This window comes from Glandiceps talaboti, chromosome 7 (assembly GCF_964340395.1).
Source record: "Glandiceps talaboti chromosome 7, keGlaTala1.1, whole genome shotgun sequence".
In the NCBI taxonomy this organism is placed as follows: domain Eukaryota; kingdom Metazoa; phylum Hemichordata; class Enteropneusta; family Spengelidae; genus Glandiceps; species Glandiceps talaboti.
In genome coordinates, this window is record NC_135555.1 from 6,313,353 (window position 1) to 6,340,708 (window position 27,356).

Genomic DNA, 27,356 nt, shown 5'->3' on the forward strand with positions numbered 1-27,356 from the left:
TGTATTGGTTGTCAAGTCGAAAAAAATAATGATCCGGTTACCAGCTAGTGCAGTTTTACGCCGATAATGGGGTCTCGATTAGACTGGACTGAACCACGCTATTAAAGGTAACGGGCATAAGACGTAAATATGCCCTTGAAATCTTTTGACGAGTTGATTTCTTAGACTACAAATCAATGCTTATGATTTTTTAGTACACTGATATCATTTTACAAGACAGCATCTATTTCAAACAAAATTTAAATGATATGAAACGAATACTACAAAAATTAAGAAAGTCACATTCAAATGAAATTTATAACACAATTCAAAATTGTTGACCTTATACATATATTAGGGAAATACTAGAATAGGGATGACTATAGTCAATACAATGACTTTAGATAACCTCTTGAATTGAACTTTATTTCACCAGAAAATGGTGTGCGAATCATCTACATTTAAATTTATGTTCTGATTTTGATGGTTGTCGTATTATATATGACTAATTTTGTAAATTGATCTCGTTCAACATAATACTAGAAACAAAGTTAGCTTATATCAAATTTGTAATGGCTCCAGTACAGTTCTATAACTTGTGTCATTTCTATATAAATGGTCATATATTCAATACGGGAAACATACGTTGAAGTCAGATATATTCCGTCATATTTCAAAAACGCAGACTGCAATCCAGCTAATAAATTCATTAGTGTTACTGATATAGTTTTTTTCTTTACATTTTATTGGCTAAATCAGTATTGGTGACCAACGTCATATTCCTCGCCAACATACTAAGCTTTTTTTAATCGACTGTGAAATTCACCATCAGTTGAACTCAATAACAGGTTGACAGGCAACGACAACGTGATTGAACGGTCGAAGTTCATTCCACACATGTTTGGCAAGGATCTTACTCTCTGTTCTAATGACAGTCCATAAATTAGCCACCGATTTTGCGAAACTAGAAACCATCGGCACCATCCCTACATTGACACGACAAGACCTCAACAACTGACATCTCAAAACGGTTCAGCTAAGCGATAAATCACTTCACTACCTCCCAGATTAGTTAGCTTCCATATGTCTTTATATTCGTATACCGAGTTGCACTACTACTGCCATTCGGGGTTTTGGTTGGCTTTTTACAAAAGAGCTAAAATATTCGTCTGAAGAAAAAACAGCCCTTTGAAACAATACATGCTTTTATAACCACAGTTGAATGAATACAAGAAAGATGGTGGCACATTTGAAAATAGACATATATACTGAATACAAAAAATGGAACGAAATTTCGTGTACGTGCAAGTCCAGTTTCCGTTCGCTGAAATGTTTCGTCATCACATTACATATTACTTATGTTATATCTCTGCTGAAACACAAGTCGTTAAAATATTAAATCTCATCCCTGTAGGAGGAGCGTTTAGCGCCTGTATAGTTTACTTTTCGATCGTATGAGTAAAATTTAAATTTTGTAGTTTTTCTTAAGTCTTAACGATTTGTTTTGAAATATAAATAAAGTTATTAATTAAAGTGAAACATGCATTGAATCAAACGATTTGACAAATTAATTCGTAGAGCTTAGATTATAAATCGTTGGAATTTTCGGATTTCCGTCCCACGTAAGCTATACATTACGTTGTGTCTGCATTTAACACTCATGCTGAAAACTCGCACAATACCTCGTCGTCTGTTCTACTTTTACCAATGGGGAAAAGATAGACATTCAATGGTTGTTTTTTTTTTATCAAAAGTTGCTAAAGTTGAATCATGTACTACCTTCTAATTCGGGAATATAGAAGGGATAGTGTCTTTTCTAAGAGTGTATGTCTATGTAGCATAAATTAAAAGAATAACTACTTAGCAAAATGTATCATAAAAATTGCAAATAAATCTAGAGTAACATACATATATTAGACTATAAGATAGCTACATACGTATGTACAATACAAATTTACAAAGAAAGAAGATAGATAGATAGATAGATAGATAGATAGATAGATAGATAGATAGATAGATAGATAGAGAGAGAGATAGATAGATAGATAGATAGATAGATAGATAGATAGATAGACATAGATAAACTGAGAGATGGATATATAGACAGCCATACATAGAATACACAAACACTTACTTACACATACATACATACATACATACATACACACACACATACATACATACATACATACATACATACATACATACATATTGGGAAAAAAGAACAGGTATTTGTTTTAGCAGCAAGGCATTATACAGAGTTCATTAGCTTAAGATTTAAACTACACCGTATATGTCTACCGACAAGCACCGTACTTCTATAGATTAAAACGCTCCTAATCCATAAAATTCTCCAACTAAACTAAAGCTTCATAAAGACAGAACGTCGACATGACGTACACGTCGTGGAATTCATGGATGTACTGTACTGACAGACTAGTCTAGTTCCTATATGGTATCGTTACGATTTACACCTCCACTCACATTTAGTTAGAAACCACGTTGGCATCCAGACTATGACAGACTGTATCAGAGTCATTGTCTTATACATCGTGTTATCAATACACCCAACAATGTTAAGTTCGTTATTTCATACACAGTGAAGGTCTCCTTCACAACTAACTCTGACAGTGTCAGTCGCATTTCAGCCCCCTGTAATTTTTTTTAAACATAAGACATCGCAGTGAACAATTTACTTTTCATATTTCAACTGTCGATCAAACAGTTTGAACTTGAACGGGCTAGAAACCACACTCCGTGGACCAGTGGCTTAATTGCCTAAAGATTGCCATCTTGGCATGTCATAAGGGCCAAATTTCTATGTACGGAGGATGCGCTCCCGCCGTTGGTACACACGGGGTCTAATTAGTGACTCGCAGTATGTGTCGACTCTAATTGGTTTGGTGTGTGTGTAAGAATCGTTACAACACATTTTATGTCAAAAAGTCCACCAAACACAAAAAGTCGTCAACTACATAATGTATCGGCACTGACACCGTTGTATTTTCGCTCATCTGTTTATAAACAAATATTCTACGATTATGCGACTTGCTTTAGTCTAGAGGTCGATGAACGTCAAATCTCGTTGAAGCGTAAAAAATTAGGAAATTAGTTTTATCTCAGGAAAAATAATAAGGGATGTTCCCGGACATCTGGACAGGCTATTATCCTGGTTTTGATTAGGTGACGTTATCTAAGAATTTGCGCCAACCGCTAACATCAAGTTACCGCTTGTAGCCTATAGCTAGCCGACAGACTTGAAGTGTGTGACAGAGTTGGTTTGCCCTCAGATTTCTATGGTGGCCTATAGTGGTCTGAGGTTTGCCCTAATACGGGCGACTAACATTCTTAAATATAGTTGATTGTCAATTCTCTGGCCTGCGTTTAGAACAGACCTAGCAAACCGTGTAACGGAATCGATTCTGACAATATGTCCCTAAATAAAGAGAGACATTGTCAGAATCGAGTCTTGACTTCGAAAAATCAATATCTCTATAATTCCGATTCCATCGCTGCATGCAAAATAATTTCACGTCAATTCATCAAATAAACTAAAGCTTAAAAACCATGGTGTATTATAATCCAGAACCCTTTATTCATTCACTGATTTTCTTACATCAAAGGGTTTACTTAAACTATTCATACTTCTGTGTCAATGATCAGCTAAGTTATATCCAACCGAATAATGTTGGAACGTTTAATAACTTCATTTTAGTTCAAGATTTACAGAAATACAAGAAACGTAACTCCAATAATGTCACGCTTGATATTAACGTTAAACGGCACATTTTTCTTGTTTAAAAAAAAGGATACATAATAACGGTAAACTTAACTATTGAATCTGTATATACGATTGATTTTATAATACTACAAATAATAGCATATAAACACCACTGTCGATTCTGATTATAAAAATAGGCCCATATTAAAATCAAGGTATCAGAATTGAATATATAATTTTCGAAGATCAAATTTTCAAACACAAAAATAAAATATGATTACAATGGATACTAACTAACATATGACCGTACAAAGTTCACGCTTTCGGAGTTTATCCCAGTCTTTGGGCTTATCTTCAACCGCAACTTTTAACTCTGTTGAACTAAATACAGGCGTGGGCTGAAGCCTGGGGGTATGTATTCATACCACCCAACAGTCAAAGATATATCATTTCTTTGCAAATCCTCTGTGTTCAGTGCTAATCAGAACTAAAAGGGTAAAAAATTTGCTGGAAACGATTTTCTTATAAACTTAAATCACATGAATGTCGAGGAAAACAAATTACAAAAACAACAAATCCTGACTGCCTCCAAGCAGACTAATTATAAATGATTGAGTAATCACAAGCTCATAGAACATTTGAGCGACAACAAGTGTTTCCATTCACATACCACATTTTGAACGGGTTCTAAGCATTTGTTCTCTATTAAGACATAGCAATACCATTGAGTTGCTGCCGTGTGAAGAAGTCAGTTTTCGCAAAATTATCTTCCTTCGACCACACATGTATACGAACACTTGAGCAAATCTTGTCTTTTACGTCTCTAGTCACCGACAACACAATTTGAGATCCGTTTTAAATCTCCTAATACTTTTCTCTTGAGATTTTATTAATTTCCATTTGTTTTTTCGACCTCGAAAGTGTTGTCAAGTCTGTTGGGTTTCGTTTCTTCCCGTCCGGAGTTCAATCACTTCGATAAAAGTCTCTTGGCTGGCGGCGTCTTTCGTCTTTCTTGAGCAAGGCAAAGCGATGCAATATATCTAAGTTCATCGGTGTCTTATCTACGTCTAAGTGTTTCTTTGGCTCCTTCATAATTGTACAGAATTTATCCCTTTATTTTTTTTCGATCAGATAAAAACAATATTCACGAGTTCTGTTTCATGTAACGGTTACTGTTACATAGTACACTTCACATCATAGTAGTTGCCTTGCGACACCACTGCCACTCCGTTGGCGACTGCTTGACTGCCGGGATGATTCGACAACATATATTTTCTCTCGCACATGCCGTGTGGGTCTGTCATATTTTGAGGCTGCATGTTTCTCATGCCTGTAATTGAAACAAATAAAACATACATAAAAAAGGAATGTTAAAGACTGCAAAGACAATCCGGAAAATATTGACATAGGCGGATGCTGCAGGATGGTAGATAAAAACATTTATATTCATAGTACAGAAATTTAATATTTGTCTGAACACTAACTTAGACAACTGAATTATTACTTTGGTGGGAACAATTAATTAACGCCTATTTTATTATGCTAACCATCTGGTTTCCCCGAATGAATTAACATGTTATATTTCATGCCGTTCTCTTCTATCCGAATGACGCGAGCGATTCTGGTTCTTGTCGGTGAATGGCCGACTTGACGGTGTTAAAACAAATATACATACTAGTATAATCAATGATTGTAATCGTTTTACTTCATTATTTTGTCATTTTGCAATTATTTAGAGCATGCAATACATTTTGATGGGGCTTTTTTTTCTTTTTCAAAAGTTTTAATAACAATCAGAGTACAGCCTTATACTTTTGTTCCTCGCCCAAACCACAGATAAGGGCCAGAATCAAAGTGAAACTTTTGGCATATAAACTCGTAGTCGTAGTATAGGTTAAGTGCTCAGCTACCTTACAAATTACATTCAATACAAAGAGAACCAAGATTTCATCCATTCAAAATTCAGCGCACAGTAATAGATGACAATTCCCCCCAAATTTTACTTATTACACGTGTGCTATATCAATGTATAAAACAGTATTTATTCAGTCGCTTGAATTGTAATTTTCTTTGTAATGGAATCTATGCAGAGTAAATTGTTCTGTGTATTGAAATATAATCTATATTTGGTATTGGTTTGAATTCGTAAGAGCGTACAAGTGACTCAGTAGTCCGTGGTGGTCGAAATGATTGATATTTTTGTAATCTTAGTTGTAAACACAAACTTTTCGAAGCATAAGGGGTCATCGTTTTTAGCACATTTATTTTCATATGAGAATACTCAGTAACTTTCTGATTTCGAAAAGAGTACTACCAACAGCATTTTACATTGTCCCAAATAATGTATTTATTGGTAGCGGTAAAGTTTGAGACGCTTGAACGATAGCATACTAGGCTAGCTGTTTACAATCGTTCACGACTATGCAATATTGTGCTACCTCAAACTCTTCACACCATATATAAGTTTCCATCGTACACCGAATATGATTACACTGCTAAACCTGTCACAACTTCAACAGGCTAGAGCGACACAGACTATATTTCCGAATCTAAATATGACAAGGTAAATACAACAAAGATGATAAATATTGGATGCCACAAAGATTAAATATTGTGTTACATGTATGTTAAATATAATATGATCATTAATTTTTTTTAGTCTTTGTTCTGATGGAAATATTCAATCTCATGAGAGGTACACCACGGCGAGAATTATCTTCCTAGAATCAGATGATGAAAATGTTTCTCCCCACTCCCCCCACCCATTTTGGGGGTAAGTGTCCTAGTCACATGCAATCCTTTTTTAGAAACCGGAAAATACTGCCCGACTAGAAACCTCTTAGTCTTACCAGATACAGGCCTACCAAAATTTGAACACATAAAATGGGGGTGTTGAAATAAATCTATTGCTTGCCGCTTATGAAGAGACGACATTTCGATGTGTCAAATATTCATCTCTAAATTTGCACTTTCTTGTAATATTTGGTTTGATTGTTTGGTTATTCTATGTTTATTGTTTTAGGCTTCTTCGTTTAATCCACAAGCTTATCGGAGACATTTTATATCGTTCATAAATATGTATATTAATGTGCGATACTAAGTCGGAACACGGTGGAAATGAACACTTAATATGTCCAGTGTTTATTTTATTTCGGTTTGTTTGAATACACAGTATCGAAAATATCATGGAATAGAACGTTATAAGATAGGTCATTCCAGTTTAACATTACGTATGCTTTCCAGGTTTTACTCTTTCAGTATGGACAATTTTCCAATCATCAACTCCTTGCCATAAAAACCACCATTTTTTAATAACTTCTTTTCACGTGTCAACATAGTTTGACATATACAGTACAAATAACGCCCATTTCTGGATTGACGTGAAACTCTTGCTTGAATCTTTACATACAAATTATCATATACAAAGTCATCACATTGTTAACAAAACCACAGTTGTAAGATACAATCTAATTACACGACTTGGGTTGATGAATCAGCCGACAAGCACTTTTACAACATATTGTACCAGAACCACGTGTTTGATGTCCGTCCGTGCCTAAACACATTAATAGAACCATAATACAATGAATAGTTATAAACATTTTATATAAATAATTACAAAAAAGATACACACATCTAAAAATACATTAGATGCTTTGAATCACGTGATCTAATTGCAATACTGTAGTGTGTTAAACTTTTTGTATGGACACAAGCGCCAAAGTTATTTAATTACATGTACATGTATTTGTACGTAAACCCTTATAATTATATACCATTACTTTGTTTTCTTCTAAAATTATCGCAGATGGCAAAATAAAGATTCGGAAGATGACAGCTAACAGATCACATTGTTATCGGTGGAGACAGTGCGAAGTAGAAGCAATAACTTGGTTTCGTTGTTTACATCATAGAATTGAACTGAACTACTGACTTTAACACGGCCGCCATTCGGGAGTAAGTTAGTTGGTTGTTCCAACACATGGCCGCTTCTCCTTTGTTTTGAAAATTTGGTAAGCAACCAATCGATTTGAGAATGTTGGTTAGCAACCAATCGATTTGAGAATGTTGGTTTAGTAACCAATCGATTTGAAAATCCGTGTCAAAAATTCTTATTTTCTGAACGCTACTGCTGATCTTTAATTTCGACTGAGCATTTTGCGTCCGAGTTTTTCTCTTCCACAGATAGGTATATGAACGTTTTTCGTGTCTAAATCGCCGCCAGTCTTTTAACCCACAGCTGTATTTTCACGGCACAAAGCGTCGAACGAAGACGTCTTAATCAACTTTTTATAATTCTAATAACAATTCTGGCAAACCTTCTGTCAAAAACTCTTCACTTATATTTGTTTAGTATTTAACGTCAAACCGACAGAACAGTGCAGCATTTTTACTTCCGAATCTTGTTATCTTAAATAATAGTAATACATGACATGATGTTACACCGATTTCACTAAAATACTCTCTCTCATCTAGTTTGGGTTTGCGCTAGTCCTACTTGCATACGGAGTAAGATGTTGAGGGTCATGTCAGTAGTCTAGACCCGTGCACCATCTGCAAGCAGGACTAGGTTTGCAAACTTGCGCATGTCGGTAAATGGTTCAACGATAAGTTTATATATTAACACTCAACTTCATATGAAAATCGAGAAGAAAGGGTGTATTAGCATATTTAAGTTTTATATAATAAGTTGTATGTCTATCCTACATTACATCGTCGACTTGTATATCAATATTAGTAAAACAAAATATAAGTGAGCGAAAATTCAAAACAGATATGCAGACGTTCATTGAGAGGTGAGAGCCTTGAAGTGGTAGAAATTCATACGTCATCGCATTAACTATTTTTCTACCTTTCTTGATACATGTAGTTGTATACCAAGTCATAGGGACCAGGCTATCTGAATCCATACATTTACGAACGAAATTTCAAGCCAGATTGCCTAGTCCCTGGGCCAAGTCATATCACACTTGGAATCAGACAGCCAAGTCTCTGGGCAAAGTCCTGTCACACTTTGATTCTGTTTCTTAATCATTCTCAAGTGTCCAATAACAATAATTTGTATGAAAAATGTCAATTTTTAACGTTTAAAAGTAAAAGTCAGAAAATATATTGTCAACGACACTTTTCAAACCTACTATCCTTTGTTATTGCACATTGACGGTATACAATAACTGACGATATGATACCAGAGAACGAAGTGTCCTTTTTCCAACTTTTTTTTTTCATTTCAAAAGTTTTTATAAAATGACGGTGGTACTTGCAGTCGTTATTGTACAATATACCACTGACAACTCATGTAATGATTCGATAAAAATCACCCACATTAAATGAAAATAATGACACCAAAATCAAACATATACATTGTATTTGAAATTTCACTGGTTTACTTTTGAATATAGAAAACGCCACATGGGTTCCTATTATAGAGAGTATATTGCCACAAGTCTCGGGGCTCTTTAAGCAATATCTGCCGAACTCTGTGACAGCTTTATCAGAACACTTGATAATGTGGTAATTATACAAGGATAGTCAGTTTGGCACCTTTTAGTACATTCGATGAAAAACCATGATGAATCAATCATATGGACAAACTTGTAAAACGTCGCGACACTCGTCCAGTTATCCGAGATAACGAAATTTAATGACCGACGGAAAAATAACAAAACGTGAGGATAGGGGCTAAAATAGTTGTAATTAAGCCGTGGCGACGTTGTGTGGTGTCTCGCTAACATACGGTACCCAAGGAAAAGTACTTTCCCTTAATACTATTGTTGTTCATTGTTTATTTTCCCAGCTTCCTGAATGAAATGGAAAATAGGATGTCAACGGAAAAGTCATTCCGACTTTTAAGTTGACAGACGAACAAACAAACTTCAAGTTGATGAATGCGTACAAATATTACCAAATGTTCAAAAAGTTATACAAGTATTCAGATTTGGAAACTTTTCTTTTTTCTCTTTTTTTGAGATGTGCTAAGACTAGGTAAGATGTTTTAAGTTTATACACAGAATACTTAGGTTGCACAGGTAACACCCCTATACGGCAATACTCACGCCAACAGTATGCACAAATTGAAATAAAGTAGCCACCTTAAAATCATTTGACACTCCTGACTGACCACGTATATGACTTAAGTGTAAGAAAACTTTGCACTCGCCTGGTGGTCGCTTTAAAAATCACATGTAACACGTCAATTTATAACTGGTCGTGAAAATTCATCTCCTTTTATTGATTGTCCTTCTCGGGACAGATTTTTTAATCTTGTCGCCAGTAAAAGGACATGTAATGGGTAAATAAACGTTTTCGGTCATAATTGTCATTGTAGTTTACATACGAGCACTGATTAATGGGGTCTTCGTGTGCCACTTGTCACCTAAGTTTTGCGAGGGGGCTCAAGTAGAAGGCCGGTATATTTTGCTGTCAAGGAAAGACAATGTGTTCAGGTTATAACCTTCATTTTAAAATGTCCAGTAGCGGTAGAATCTGTGGAATGGAAGATTTATTGAAAACGGGTTTAAGTTTTTAACCAGAATGCTATTCCCATTCTGATGTCTTGCAGAATGTACGACTTCATAAACACATTTCCAGATACAATTTCGTTGAAGTGTGGATGACGAATACATCTATATTGTGTGTTTTTTTAAACACACATTTCCTTGGGATTCCACAGTGAATCATATTCAGATATTATTTTTACGACAATGATTCATTCAATGTTGTCAAACATTAACCAAGACGGTGTACGGTATCTAGCATTGCAAACGATGGTGTCACCAGGGCACACCGAATAGTTAAAAAGTGGTCAAAGAAAGACTACAAGCTAGTGAGATAGGCTCTGAGAAAAAAAATTTCAACACAGTGTGAAATACAAAATTTAAATTGATAATTTCTGATTGGCATGTTTCTTCTTTGGGAATGATAATCCATTAGTTACGTAAACAGCTGAGATACCAACTGAAGAGAACGACTCTTCACTTGTATCTGTACAGCTGGTCTAGTATCTCTTATCACTTTAATAGTGGAAAGAAGTTTTAATCTAAAATTTGGGATATATGTGACCGTATGCGGTCCCAAGTCCATGCTGGTTCCTCACGCACATTTCATTCTTTGGTTGATACCTACCACGTATTTGCATAACCTCCCGTTATGCACACCGTCGACGATAACGCCGTAGTTTTATCAGTCTAAAATAAGTTTTACTCGTCTCGGACACGTTTTATCCAAGTCGATCATCAACATCGACATAAGCTTTCAACCTTGCATACATACCGCTCGCGTGTACCATTCTTTGCAATAGGTTTTAACGCGTCACTGCCTGATTCGATTATGAATCCCGACTACATCGGATAGCCACGTTAGCAGCTAGAGGTCGATATCTCATACGAAATGTTATTTTTATGTAATTGGGTGTAATTGTTAGGACAAAAACAGACTTGTTGGTCACATAACTCGGAGGTTTGAAACCCGTCGGAATAACACACAGCAAACAGTTTTTCTCTTACTCACACCATTTAGTAAATAAAACGTCGCCAGGAATTTCTTTTGAACACAATTTTCTAAACATATACCCTTTTGTGAATAAATATACAGCGTACACAGAATAAATTACACAAAGTGTTGAGGTCCTCGAGAGCAATATTCGTAAACTTTACTCACTCCTTGATTGACTCGGGAGTATGTATTTCGTTTATTGAAATTTGCCGTGTATTTATTTGTCGATCTACCCACGTTGACCAACAGAAGTCTGACTCTTAGACAGGAGAGCAATCACAACGCTTACACAACTCCAGGGATGCATTTCGCTACTATCAGAAAAGTTGAGTATAACAGAATTTTATGATTTTTTTAAATGAGATTTTGAGGCTTTCATGACATTCAATACTGTGAATCATTGTATTCGTCACTTTAGAGGTATGCACTTTCGTTACAATGGAAAAGTAAGTGATTTTGTGTGGAGACAATTTTTTTCTTTTTTTCAATTAATCTATAGTTTCTCCACTTTAGACCTGCTGTCTGCCTTGTCATTCTCGCCAAGAACCCCTATCCCACAAGTGTGGTTTGATTTCTGTTCTTTTAAGGATCTACATAGTCAGCTACCACGACCTAAGATTTAGTTTTCTGTTACTTTTTTTTCTTTATGATTTTCTTAGATAATCGAAATCAGTTTTACCTGTGATGTCGTTGACGTCACCGTTAGCCTGTTGGTGCATGAATTGGTTTTGATCCGTGTTTGCAGACATCAAGTGGACTGGTGTTGGGGAGTTTGTCGGACTACAGTCCATTTGTTGTTTGATGTATCTTGATGTTGGTGGCCAGGCTGACGGGTGCATCGAATGATTCTCCGAGCTGTTCTGTGAGTACATACCTGGAACCGTCGGGGATGTGTTGATCGGTACACCGAACTCGCCCATGGAGTTAGCAACGGAGCAGCTCGCCATGTAGTTGATACTGCCTCCGGACGAGTGATGCCCCGATGTTACTGGATTACCACCGGCTACAGGAGATGTGGCCATCATACCCATACTATCTAGTCCTTGGCCGTTATTCATATTACTCATCGAGCAGCTCATACCGGGGAACGTGGGTGAAGTTGCCGGGTTTTGAGGCAACATGTCGAAAGAAGCTCCAGGGAACATTTGTCCTGGTCCAGCCATGTTGTTTATCATACCATACGGCCTGAGTGCCTGGCATTTGCGACGAAAACCCCGTGGTCTGCGACGGAATGATCCTTCCTCGAACATGAATTCGCTGGCTGGATCTATCGTCCAGTAGTGGCCTTTTCCTGGTCTCCCCAACCCCTTGGGTAGTTTAATGAAACATTCGTTCAAGGAAAGATTGTGTCTGACCGAATTCTTCCAGCCTTGATATGGTCCTCTGAAGAAGGGGAATCTATTCATGAGAAACTGATAAATTTCGCTTAAAGTTAATCTTTTTGTTGGAGAGCTCTGGATCGCCATCACTATTAGGGCGATATACGAATATGGTGGTTTCTCGTGGCGACGAACGCCTGCACTACCTTTTTTAGTTGTTGTCGTCTTCTCTGGTGACGCTGTAGGATTTGCAGTCGATGTTTCCAGTGATTCTTGAGATGGTTGTGGCTGCTGTGGTTGCTGGTTATCTTGAGGTTGTTGTGTTTGTGGATTTTGTTGCTGTTGCTGCTGTTGTTGTTGACTTGAAGCGTGCGTATGTTGCTGTGTGGGTTGTGGAAGCGGTGGCTTCACATCAACCTCGGCCACGGTGCTTGACATGTTTTCTCGGAGGACAGTCATCGGCAACTCTGTGAAATTTAAAAAACTCGCTACGACGTGTTGGAGGTATGGAAACAAAACTTGAACTCCCTCAAAATGCAACGAACAGACTGATAATCACGTTGGCGATTCGGTTTCTCTACTTCAGCGTATGTATATAAATATGAACAAGTGTGTCCGATACTGCGTGTGTACTGTCAAAACCTTTTGAGTAGTAAATATTTAGCGACGTAACTTCCTTCGCGACGTCTTTCAGAATGACGCTGAGTAAAACAGATACACACCGTGGGCAGAGTTGTATCCAACGCAATGCGGGTAGACCAATGCTATGTTGACATTGACGAGCCTGCTACGAAACTGACCGCTCAGCTGAGAGAGTGAGTGAAATTTGGGATGTAAATTGGTGTCTCAGTGTGTAGCAAATGAGAGCGAGGGTTGCCCGGCACTACTCAGCAACTGACTGTCTGTTATCTTTGGTTACCATCGATCGACTAGCTTGGAAGATCAAGGAACGGACGTGAGAAAACTAGTTACTGACCACCCCCTATGTTGAAGACACGCATTTGTAATCGAGGGGTGGCAGGAACTAGTGTCATATTCAACAGTAGGCTGGGTCAAGCCCTTGCATTTCACAATGCGTGGGACGGAACGTTCTTGTTATTTTCCGTTTTCTTCCTAGCCTGTCTGCATAATAGCAATATCAACCCTACGGTCAACTTTAGCCATACTAACATTTAATATGATAGCTTTTTATGAGTCATAGTTAATAATATCATATTTAATTCAACACTTGCCTTCAAAAAAGCGTCCCTCAGATTTTACTACCAAACATCCCTATTTTATCGCAAATGGTATCGCCCATTCATGGTTCCGTAATTGTGTTTTGTAGGCATGTATTTATTAAGTAAATTGGCAGGTGGACTGTGAAATACTGAATCGTATATTTTCACTCATCTGGCGTATTAACTTACGTTTGGTGTAGCAACAGGAAAGTTGGATTGAAATTAAAACCCTCTAAATTCCTGGTTAATCATATCGAAGACCCAAACCGCGTGCTGTATCCATTGTTCATTGTGTTCATTTGGTTTTATATTCCTTCAATTGCTGCGGCAATTGACAAAAAGTTAACTTTTCATTGTTAAGTGTCTGTCTTCTGTACAGTTAAACTCTGAAGTGTGAACAAATCACTGAGACGAGACTGGTTGACGTGAGTGAGGGGGAAATGCTCGTATCTGGAAGAGTAATCTTTTTTACTTCGTTTTTATCAATTTTCCCTGCCCTTGCTCAATGAGAGCCATTAGTAGCAGAGTGGACCACCAAGACAGCGTTGGCCATTTCAATCACGCAGCTCGTTGGCTTGTTTTATAGGTTGTAGCGCGGTTAGAAATGTGACTATAGCATGACGTCACAGTTGTGTTAGAATCTCCTAAAAAAAGTTAAACCATACGAACGTGTTTTATACTTGAACATCGGAGGAGACTGTGCATTTACACTGGACCCATATATGAACCTTCCCCAAACTCACCAAGTGTGTTCTCTCGAAATATTACCACACCCGTATGCCTTTCTTTTGTTTTTTTCTATCTCAATCTAGTGTTTCTATTTAACTCGACTAACAGTTTTCATCCCCCAAAGGAAACGCCACTCATTTTTGCCACCCCGTCATACAGGAATATTTTTATTACGGAAGTAGTGGGGATGAAGATGGTTCGGGTCGTGGTACGGGTCAGATCGTTTCTTCTATTCAAATGTAAATGAGTATGATTGTTCTTTTCATTATCGCGTGCCAAAATATATGAACTCACGATACTACACATAATGCGACTGTGATAGTTTTGTATCGAACTTGAGATGCATCCCGTCGGACAATACCAGGAAAGTAACGTGGCGCTCTACAGCAATTAAAATATGTGAACGAACACAGAAGGTTATAAGGTTATCGGCTGTGACTCAACAGTCATACCAACTCGTATTGTTCTAAGTAATTAGAGTTGGCGTTAATGCAGCCAGGCGGGGCACGTCAGTGGAAAAAAAATTACCACACACATGCAAGTGGAGCTCAACTTACGCCGTTAAAGGCGTCCATGTGCTCGTATACATATAGTTAAATTTTGTATATTTTTCTGGACTCAGAAGTCAAAATGATAGCAGTGCTCGTTTACAGGCAAGTAAAGCGAGCCCTCTGCAGCGAACAATCCCTACGCTGTATCTCTAACGTCACAGGGGGTTTGGCCCTGGATGTCACGGTCCCGCTGCTTAACTGACATTCGCTACGTTCTGGTAAATGGAAAACAACAATTGGCACCTCACCATACGCAATAACCCTGGCGTTAATAAATTGAATAATTGGTTATAATAAGAAATATACACATTTGCCACAATTAGCATAAATGTGTAAAAACAAGCCCCTAGCTGCAATGCAACCATCTAGCTGTACAAATAGAGTCTAAATTCTTTGGCCTATCACTGATCCGTGAAATTGGAGGAGAAATCTTGTACCCTTCTACAGATTTCTCTTTCCTTCCAAAGCGAAATTTTCTCAGGCTACACTGTGTTTTCTTTCTCTCTCACTAAATCCCACGTTAATTGCACAGTAAATGAGCTTGGTATTCCAACAGCTGTGTTCTCTGTCGTGCAAAAACAGAAAAAAGACCTCATTTAGCTCAACGTCCAGATGGACCAGATTACAGCAATTTTTCGCGCGTATGAGTCGCTCCGAGCAGCGCTACTGGGGAATAACGAACGTAACGGGTCTGGTCCCCACCACGAATTTCGTTCCGGAAAAAATCAAGGGAAAAAATGAGACCGGTGACATGTTACAACATTGTACACAGCATGACTTTAGTTGACTATGTTGTGTGTATATCGATTGTATCATCTTTTACCGACAATGAATGGGGCGTGTGTCGCCCAGTAAGAAAGAATAACAATACACGGAACTTGAATCTGTCTTTACGTTAAAGTTTTACAGTTGATGCCAATAAAAATTAAAATTAAAACATAAACAACAACAACAACAACAACAACAACAACACAAAAAAGTTGTATATTTCATATATTTCAAACCATTACAGATAGACAAAAGAAATTCATCAAAATCAAATAAACTATTACCAAGGTAACTGGCTTAAAATACTTTTCTGATCATTTTAATTATATAAATATACAACTTTCTTTGACCACGTTAATCTCCATGCATTGTTTTCGACCATCAATATATTGTAACGTACTGCCACTGCAGTACAGTTTATAGTTTGGCAATTGTGTTTCCAAAAGATTACTCAAGCTCGTGAAAAAAAATTGCTAAACTAAAAAAAAGTTTCAGTCTATCCACACTTTTTTGGTTAAAGAAACCAAATTCCATCTTTGAGTTGGTCGAGTGCATTATCTCCTATTGTATTCGGTTTTCGTTTGGGGAGACGAGATATCAAAATAAACAAAAGAAATTACAAATGGTGGCAGATATCGTCAAGCTGACCCCCCTCCAGTGTGTGATACGATTAGGAGTGAATTCGACATTACGTTTATGCCTTTAGGATTCGTATTTTCAATTGTTTAAGCTCGACTTCACAAAGTGTAGTGCAAATATTACATCTCTGTTGGCACTTGTCTGTGCCGCGCTCAAACTGCTCAGAGTTCCTGTACTTTCTCTTTTCCTTTCCTTTCCTTTCCGGTTATGACCTATGCGATGCTGAATTCTGCACGCAACCGCAACATTTCTCTCCCAGTGTCTGAACTCCAGCGATCGAGAAGTTCCCATATCTTGTATTCTGTCATCGATGTTGGAAATGGGTAGTAGCCTCGGACGAAAAGAATCTCGGGGGGAAACATATAAAGTGATTAGCCTTTGTTTTCGTTTTGTACGAAAACCAAAAAGTGCGATTCGAATTTCCCCCTCCACTCAGACAGTAATACACTTTTTCATATTTTGACTTTAAAACTATGAACTGTAGTTTTAGATTTCAGCTCAGGCACAGAAAATAAATCACACAATCTTCTAATTTGTTTTGTCCTGTCTTCTATGTTCATATGAATTTCACCCCGACAGGAAATTACATTCTATCATACGGTCTATGATTCTATACAGCACGTATCTATGATTCTATACAGCACGTATAACAGTCATGGTACCTTTGACGCACACGAATGCGGTTCCCCCATCGGCTGAAAAGTTGTTGTTTTTAAGTCAGAAACATTTCGAGGAGAGTAAACCTTTCACTCACAATGTAACACTTTTAGTTTACGTTAGAAATTATATCGAAAATAATATTTTGTAACAATTCGATAACCTTTTTTTGAGATCTTGATAATAATTGTTTCAAGGCAGCCGCTTCTGACGATATACAACGAAAAATACTTACAAATACGTGTATATAAAAGTCACATTTAAGTTTAATCATGAACTGAATATTACATCATTTCAGTAGCACGTGTTTCTCTGTCTTTGCGTGCATTACAGACATAAAGGATCTCAGAAATTCAGGCTCGTTTGTTCTCATCAGTAAACTTATTGAAATTTGATTCGAATATGAATTCTATCGGGATAGTTTTTTTTTCCTCTCATAATGTTTTTTAAAACCTTGAATTGTCTCGTAAACTGAAATAAAAAACGGCGATGGTCTCCGGTACATGGTATCCTATATGATAAGTGAGATGTTTTAGGTGGAGATATGGGGCTATAGGTGAAACACCAGAATTCAGCTAATAAGGACAGTGTCAAAAGAAAACAAACAGTGAGCCTGTAATTCATTTTTCCTAACAGTTCAGATGTAATGTCAAATTCCTCAACACAGCATACAGAAAAAAGCTCGAACAAACTTTTAATAAAAGTTCATATTCACTTTACAAATTGAAATTGTAAAATAACAAATTTCTTTACAAGTTTTATATCAAACTGTATCTTTGTTTGATTAATATACATTCAAGTTTATTTTTTTTTAGATTTACATTTATAAGCTGATGTGATGTTTTTTTATGGAAACATACAGAAGACGAGGGGGTCAGTTGTTTAAGTTTGCTAACATCTACCAGCAAGTAACCAAACCTGTTTTTTAAACTAAAACAAAACAGCGGGATTTTTATATTCACGTGGGTTTAAAAAAATCAGAATATTAGTTTTTGCTACTTACTTCAAAGATATCATTCCATATGTCGTATCCAATCTGATTAAAATCTGATGTATGTATCCAGTTCGATCGCTATATATTTTTCTCTATTTTCGTATATTCTCGTGTGTTTTCGATTGTATTTGTTTCGGGGGTAAGCACCTCGTCCTACCTAGAAAGGGATGCTCACTCCCGTAACAAAGGTGCTTGCTCCCAGAACACAAACTATTGAAACCAAACCACAGGTGAATAAAGCAATTGAATAGTATTCCTACATCACATTTTAATCAGATTGATGTCGTACCCAGACTAGTCTGTAAGTTTAAAATATCGCCAAAGTTAGTCTTTAGAACGAGCAGAATTTACGGGGCGGGCGTAGAGGAGAAAACGTTTTGATACGCCCCCCCCCCTTCGCGCTCCCAAAACATTTCATGCCCCTCCCTGAAATCCGAAATGAACCCAAGAATTTTCATAGGTCCCCTCCCCAAGGTTATAGAGAGATTTTTATATTTGCAATTATACAGTACCCCAAACCCACTCCCATCCACGCATTCTGGAGATGTACAAATGCGTGTACACTATACTGAAATTAACAGTGGAAATCAACTTCGGCATCCATACTTAACAGTCATAGATCTTCACAAATAGATGTGGGCTTTGTAGGTAGACAACTGACATTGAGTTGTAACCTATAGTACTTGGAGATACTTAGCAGGGTTTCCTCTTTTAATCTTGATTTTTTTTAGGAGAAACAACATCGCCATGGTCGCTATTGAAGTTGGAGAGGGTGTGGGAGGGGTGTCCCCCTCTCATAGTGAGCATTTTTTTTTAAAAGTAAGCCATTTAGAGGTATAATATTTCAAACCACACACAATATTGAAAGCCATGGAGTACTGACCTGGAACATTTTCTTTAATACCACAATTTTACTCTCAATACATTATTGATTGGATTTTAACCTACATCACACATGTAATACTAATAGATTTTAAGCCAGCGACTGCCTCACGATTAAATATATGGTAGGTAAATGAAGTGAACATTTTTGCAAATGTTCAAGGTAAACCACTGCTCTTGAGGTTTACTTTTGTTGAAAGAGTCAATTGTACTCTAGAGAGAGAGAGAGAGAGAGAGAGAGAGAGAGAGAGAGAGAGAGAGAGAGAGAGAGAGAGAGAGAGAGAGAGAGAGAGAGAGAGAGAGAGAGAGAGAGAGAGAGAGAGAGAGAGAGGGGGGGGGGCGGGAGAGAAGAGAGCAATGACAGAGACAAGGACAGAGACAGACAGGGAGACATACACTAGAGATATTAAGACATATACAAACACATCCTTGTGGCAGTCATCCACCTAATAGTAAATCAAATAAAGGCTTAACAATTTGAAAATAAATTCGGCAAATGACAGCTCCTGAGGTGTATTTTGGTTCAAATGATGAGCAAAATATTTCGTGATCACGATTCAGACCATCAATAGTTTCAAGATCCCCTTTGCACCCAAATTGTCCGTTGCCTCCAATTTCCTCCCCAGCCCCCTCCCTCTGCCGTAAATTATGCGTGTTTCCTTAGACGTTTAAACTAGTAGCCAAGAGTTGGCAAATCAAATCAAAGCATATACATACATACAGACAGACAGACAGACAGACAGACTCGTGCGCTCACGCACACACACACACACACACACACACACACACACACACACACACACACACACACACACACACACACGGACGTTCTCTCCACATCCTATTGGGTTGACATTCACATTTTGTATATTTAGGATCAGCAGGCCTAGTCTATCGTTATTATACTTACTACATATAACAGATTTCATAATTGTTTATGTTCAGGTTGACCGCAACTAATCAAATATTAGGATGTTACCATAACAGAAAACAGTATCGTCAAAAGTGAAGGCGGGAAAATGGAATCGTGGAAAGTATGGTGGACTTGTCGGTAACTTGTTTTGGGAGAGGACATATGAAAAAAACCCAATAAAGATACAAATTGTATAACAATTAATAATCATACTACATGGCAGTATATAAGAAGAAACCACATTTAAAATAAATACACGTCAGTCATGTCATAATTTTAAAAATGATCATTTGATAAACCCGCCTTTTAGACTAAGCATTGATGTCGATATGTGGAAACTAGAAATAGCTATAGCACAAATAAATTTGGATACTTCTCTTTGTATCCCCACTTGCCATGATTTACATGCTACAAAAAACGTTCAAGCACCAGGTTATCTCATTTTATAAATATGAGCCTATAATAACACAATTGGAACTATCATACGTAAACATATTTAAATACATATTAAGTACTATTTCCTTGAGGTTAATATTATACGAATATAATTGGCCAGGGCGTTTGCCAAAAGCCTTGACGTCAACGGTTACTGATGGTGAAGATAATTTGTTTTTAAGATTAAGAGTTCCATTGGAGTTTTGGTCGATTTTGCGCAGGTTTAGACTTTCCGTTTATAAGTGTAGAAGGGTTGTAGAACGTCATGACACAACGTAGCCCAGAAATTTGTCTTCATATTGCTATCTCTAACCATCCAAACTAAAGGATGGTAATTAGTCCCTGACAAGTCTCCGGGCTGACAAAACGTTAATTCGTACCAGAATGAATAAGTATAGTGTAAATCTCTTGAGCGACACTTTCAGTGGAGTTTTACTACTATAGTACTATACACCAAATTCGGGGATGAATACGCTCCTAAAAGCTGGCCACACAAGAATTGACGGTTTCTATTTTTACTCTTCGGAGAGACTAGTCGTATTTTGTGGTGTCTTACTATTTATTTCTCTGTCTCACCAACAAAGAAAGAATGTTCATTGCAAGCCACTATTTCATCACTTACGACCTATTAATTAACAGTTAAATTGGCGCTTGTCGTCAACTTAGGTTTTGGCTCCAGAGTTACCCCTTGCATGAAAATAAACAATTTCAGCGAACTGTGTTACGGTACGTCTGGTCAAAACAGTGCAAGAAGATGACACATAAAAGGACGTTGGAATCTGATAAATTTGAACCACACGGCACGTGAACTTTATGACACTATGGTAGATGATGAGTCAAAGACAGTTTTGTGAAAAACATGAAAAGGATACGACCCAAAGTGGTCGTTTTTTGTTGACTTTTATTGCACCCATTGGAACGAGCCATTTTGCCATGCTAAATATCACTCAGCGACAAATAAGGAACGGGAAAAACACGTCTGTTCTTTTGACAATGGGTCTTCACTTAATATCGATGAGACAATTAGAAATGTTGTAGTTTCTTTACTCTTTCATTTAATTGCAACATTAACTTTTAAAAAAGTTTGATCTATCCAAGTCGGTACAAGTCAAACTTTAAAGGGATTATTTTTTTAAAAAAAACCCTTAATATTTAGAAAATGAAAGTATCGTACAAGAACGACTTGATTTTAGTTGACGAGGTATGCCAAGTCCCTGTGTTTGGTTTTTTGCTTTGTTTTTAACTTTTAAACCCCCTACATTATACTGATGATGAAAAAAAAAGCTAAAGATCTCTACGAGTTTCTAGTATCTACATTTTTAGTACTTCGTCGTTAAAAGAAATAGGCGAATTGTCGTCTATGAAGTGGTGCCACTCTCATTACAAGTAACGCCTAATTAAAGTTCCCGAAGTCATCTCCAGCCAACCAGCACGTGTGCCGTCTGTACTTTGCTTTGTGCCGTTGCTAGGCAACCAACATCCGCACGCGAACCCAACCCCTGGAGATGTAAAACTTATTGACCGGTGAAGGGAATTCCCGAAAAAAATAAAAAAAAATTCTGATTTTACTCTCTCCTCATTTAGACTTTGAAGCATAAAATCCAGTATTTCGTCAGATGGTCGGAAAAACGAGTCCGTGTGGATATTTGAAACTTGATGAATTTCCTGTGTCATGACCTTTATGCGTCCTCCCTCGTATAGCTTTAAGATAAATGGTTTAACCTAACTAAGCATACAATTCAACAAACAAAATCTTGATCCGATCTTGTCGAAATAGTTAAAAGATGTTTCAGCTAATCTGATCTTGTCGAAATAGCTAAAAGATGTTTAAGCTAATCCGATAGTGTCGAAATAGCTAGAATATTCCAAATTTTATCATCTTGTCGAAAAAGGTAAAAAAATGTTACACCTAATTCGATATTGTCGAAATAGCTAAAAGATTTGCCAATTAATCCGACCATGTCGAAACAGCCAAGAAATGCCCCCACCTAATCCAATCTTGCCGAAATAGCTACTGGACCTTCCACCGATGTTCTTGCCCAGTTTGACAAATAATTTTAATGACTCGTAGATGGAATATCGACAATAAAATATAGAATAAAATTTCATTTATTTTTATTTTTTAATATGTTTTTGAATCAAAATACAACTTTTTCTTAATCCTATAACTTTAGTTTACCAGTAATTGTAATCACGTGCTAAATACTCCCCCCCCCACAGATCTGTTAGTTAATACTATATGAAAATTATCACACCAGCTCACGTGAGTTAATTACCGTTGATGTGAACATTTTCATTCAGTCTTCATAAACCCAAAGAATTAAGACATGTTGGTAATAAGTAAAGTCTACATTAAAAAGTCTGAAATGAAATAAGCACACTTTGTGTAACCGTAAATTTCAGGAAAGACTTAAAGGGCCATGCTTCAATCCTGGGTCATCGCGTTAGTATAATCTTAGTAAGGATTACATGGGATCATTAACATTCTGAACCAACTTTTCCATAACTATGAAAAAAAAATCGTTTTTCACACCCAGATTTTAATCCTAATCGAAAGTACTCCTTTTAAGATATTCCTGTGAGATATTTTATGTTCAGTATTTTATTGGAAAACTGGTGAAACACCATCATGTTTTGTTACAACATATTATTTTCATTATTTAAACACGACTCAATCAAAACTTCATGGAAACTGTAAAGTATTCTATAGCATTATTTTGCCTGGAAAAGTTATATTTCTAACAACAATGAATGAAACAGTTCGTGCCCATGCTCTAATTTGCGTATCTTTGTTTTAAAAACCTCACATTTATGGTAAGGTCCGAAATATCGGCTAATGTATGATATTGTAATCTCTATCAGCAGACGATTAGATATGTTTACATTAGTATATAGATCCCATAAATCAAGTTGCCATATGGAACAGAATGTGTAATGTATAAAGATGTCACTTAAAAGTTCTCTTGGTCACCGGACTTTTTTTGGCTTGTTCTGTCATACCGTTGTCTATGGTAGCGAACGATGCCAAATCGTCAAACTTTCCCACAAATGTAAAATTACCTCTGACTTGAGAAAAAAAACTTGATCAGCAGTTTATTCGTAATCTATTTACCTTATATTGACGCTCCCTGATCCAAGAAACTTGTTGAGACCTTAAATACAAAAGAAAAGGCGTCGGACCCTAAAACTTCCATTGTAACGACCTGTGGGAAAACAGGACAAGTATTACCACCAAACCACCCGGTTCTTTCAGAAAACGCCACGGAGGGCAACGAGGCGAGAGCGTTTGCCGGGTTCAATTGCATACCAGTAATCGATTTCTGTCTAAGTTGTAGGAATGTTTATACCTTTGTATTTTGAAGAGTTTGGGGTTTTGTTCATCACAAAGGTATAACTTAGCCTCAATTGACCATGTACGGATTTACAAAACGTTACAAAGTGGACGACAAAGACCGCTGAATGTTGTAGCCTGTTTACATTCTGAAGCCACTTCGGAAGTTTTTATGTTGTTTTTACCAAGGACAGAACGAATCTACGAAAACAAAAACTTGCACAAAATCATTGAAATTCGTTCAAGTAAAGAGAATTTGATTCAGTGTGTACTTGACTTCCGTTTCCGTATATTCCACTGTTGCATTCAATATTTCCGACGTCCTTCACAACTAAAGTACTAGGTTTCTGTTTTTGTGAACCTGTTTTCAGTCATAAATAAATCTTAATACCAAAGGAAAAGAAGGTGGAAAAACTAAGTCAAGCTCAAAAATTTGCATCGCGTCAGAATTTAGAATAGCATTCTGCACATTATTGAAAACAAAAAGGTCAGAAACCTGAGAGAAATGTTTGATGCTAGATTTTATTTGAGATCTTTTTTTATCTTTTGTGTAACTTTCTTGTAAAGTTATAACTTGAATTTGGAATGAAATCAAAATACTAATTCTAAATTCTGAATTATTAAATATCTGGTTTAAAGTGATGATTATGGCGGCAAATTTATTATATTTTGAGTCCTCATCGAATCTCCTCACTTGCCTTGGAGTGTAAGGGTTTAATGAAGTATCGTACACAACGTTCTAAAATGCGTATCCAGGGGCCTGTTGATATCTACAGCTAGGTTAAACATATTAAATGTTCCCGCCTCATGTTCCCGTTTGACAAAATATAATCCGGGTGACTTTCCTGCAGAGAATCTCAAATCTTAGCTGGAGTTTCTGCTGAGGAATAAGGTTTCATTTTACAAACAAACAAACACTCCTATCTATGAGAAGCCGATAGTGTTTCACTCTAATTCCAACATCGCCATGGTTACTAAATCGCGGCGTACTGCCTACCAAATCATTAAAGTAAGATGGAATGGTCACTCAGTTATTCTGTTTGGGGAATGGAATCTAAGAAAATATTTGTGGTAGACGATTTAAAAAATGAACTGTTATGTAGATAAGAAGTAGTGACTTGATATACAACGTTTTGAGAGGTAAAGTTAACTGCACAACATACACAGCTTCGATCTTTTCGATGCGTCGATTTTCATATTCCGATGTCAAATGTTGTCTAATCACTTAGTTATTAGTTTTCACAAAATGCATATAAACGTTTCTTCTGTACCAACTTTATAATTCGAAGCTAATTATTTCCTGACGGCTACAAATCTTTTTAAAACAAAGAGTGCATTGTCAGTCAGTAGTGACTGTGGACGCATGTTTGACCGGTTGGGTTTAGTTGATAGCTCACAGCAGAAATCCAGATTAAGTTTTGGAGTTGAGATGTGGTTGTCTTTCTACATACTTGCAAATTATTTTGTAATTAGCTTGTTCTTTGATGTCAGCGCTGTTCTTGTTGCGTAACGCTAACTGTGCTTTTGTTGTTGTCACCACCACCACCACCACCACCACCACCACCACCACCACCACCACCACCACCACCACCGTTGATGTCATAATCGCTGTTGTTGTTGTTGTTGTCGTCGTCGTCACTGCTGTTGTTGTTATTATTATTATTAATGTTGTTCTTGTTGTTGTTGTTGTTGTTGTTGTTGTTGTTGTTGTTGTTGTTGTTTTAGCAGCTGGTGGTGGCGGTGGTGATAATGATGATGATGATGATGGTGGTGGTGGTGATGGTGGTGATGATGATGATGATGATAATGTTGTTGTTGTTGTTGTTGTTGTTGTTGTTGTTGTCGCTGTTGTTGTTGCTGTTGCTGCTGCTGCATGCTTGCTGTTATAGATGACGTTGTGTACATCGTTATCAATATTATCGTTGCTGTCCAATTGTCAATGCCATTTTTGGTTGGTTGATTTTCATGTTGGCGTCAGTTCTAGTTGTAGTCATACACGGTAGTTGCGATGATACATGTTTTGATCTACGATTTGCAAGTTCTGAGTTGTTGAAAGTGATTTTCTGCATCTGAAGTCGACGATAACATCTATTGCATACCGTAGAGTAAGATCACCGCGGATCATTTGTCGCTTGGAGGCAGTGTCTGGATTTTCCGTGCCCATGAAAACGAAGGTTAATCACTGTAAATTTTTTCCTCCAGCGTTTGTTCAGGGTGTGTTCTTTGTTCTGTAATGTCTAATACAAAATTGCCGAGATAAGTTGAAAAGGCTGAGTAAATAGAGCTGTGTATAGACCGCAAGTTTACAACACAACAGCATTTACTCATGTACATTATTATTTAGTTGAGTACAGATCTAGGGGCATCGCAGACTTCAACCAAGAATATATGGTAAAATCTTATGGTCAGCCCATACACCATAATTAACTGTCACAACCAAAACTTTCCCTCCAAAACCACTGAACGAAATTCCTATTGCCTCACTTCTAGTTTGTTTGTTTGTTTGTTTGTTTGTTTGTTTTTTAAAAAAATATGTGTTTGCGGGGTGAGGTGGGGGTTACGTTTTATCTACAGGTCGAAGTGTTTTGAAATAAACTTTCAAATACATTGGTTTAACTAAACCGTTAAGATGAACTTGTGAGTGCATAACTGGGAATATATATCAGTAGTACAACTCTGTTGGTTAAGTTGACTTCGGTTATTAGGAAAGAAAACAAGGATTTCCATATAAGTTAAAACTGCTAATACAGATGGTTAATTACAATGAATAGATTGGAACCAGTCATTTTTGACAATTTCACATCTCTTGTAGACGAAAATTCTTTGCCCTGCAGTATACATTTGAGTTGGCGAACCATTGTAGCACACAGTTTAAACATGCTGAGTCAGCATTATATGACCATTTGCAATACAATTTGTAATATGGCATTTCAAAATTTCCTTTTATAGTAGTTGTTTGCATTTTGAGGGAAATAGGGAAGGATATGACTCGACATCTTGTGTACCTTGGTGGCCAAAGTCTATACTGAAAAATAAGAAAAAGAACTAAATGTTTTGAAAAAGAGTGTATGGTCCCATGATACAAAGTATAAGACTTACGAGACGAGTTATCGTTTAGCAAATGTACTGATAGTATGTCTAAATACATAGCATGAACCTCAGAAAGTATGTTTACCTCTAATTCTAGACTTGACAACGCGGTAGAAGATTTTGTTTTCATTTGTATAAAAAGAATAAGACTTTGTGTGGATCACTATAAAAACAACTTCCTGGTGTTGGCCATAATGCTGGTGCTGATGGTCATCATAATGGTGGTCATGATGATCGTGGCTGTGGGCATTGTGGTAGTAGTGATTATGATCGTGCTGGTGGTCCTAGTGGCAGTGGTCCTGGTGGTAGTGGTGATGATGCTCGTGATGGTGGTCATAATCGTCGTGGTGATTGTGTTAGCGATGGTGGTCATAGGGGTGGCCATAGTTATTACGGTGATGACGATCGTAGATGTATTCGTAAAAGTGGTCCTGGTGGTGGTCGTAGTAGGGGTAATGGTGTTAGTGGTGCTTATATTCAATAGTATGTGGTGTTTTACAGGTTTTTTTTTACAGATGTGTATTTATCTTTTCGTACCACCCTTGGCTAGTCTACAGCCATTGCGTACATCGCCATATCAATGATAGCACTGCTAGAGTACATCTTTACAGATAGATTCTAATTCTGTTCATTC

General features: G+C 37.1%; 1 protein-coding gene across 1 annotated transcript; it reads right to left on the bottom strand.

Moving 5' to 3' along the window:
* Positions 1-3,574: 3,574 nt before the first annotated feature.
* LOC144437500 (forkhead box protein F1-A-like) lies at positions 3,575-13,397 on the bottom strand. Its single transcript, XM_078126443.1, has 2 exons — positions 11,874-13,397; positions 3,575-5,030 (listed from the first exon to the last, which is right to left on the bottom strand). The coding sequence occupies exons 1-2, from the start codon at positions 12,970-12,972 to the stop codon at positions 4,876-4,878; spliced, it is 1,254 nt and encodes a 417-aa protein (XP_077982569.1). The 5' UTR covers positions 12,973-13,397; the 3' UTR covers positions 3,575-4,875.
* Positions 13,398-27,356: the final 13,959 nt, after the last annotated feature.

Coding starts and splice junctions, on each gene's coding strand:
- LOC144437500 (XM_078126443.1), bottom strand. CDS start 12,972: ATGACTGTCCTCCGAGAAAACATGTCAAGCACCGTGGCCGAGGTTGAT. Junction 5,031..11,873: donor TGACGTCAACGACATCACAG/GTAAAACTGATT, acceptor TTTCAATTACAG/GCATGAGAAACATGCAGCCT.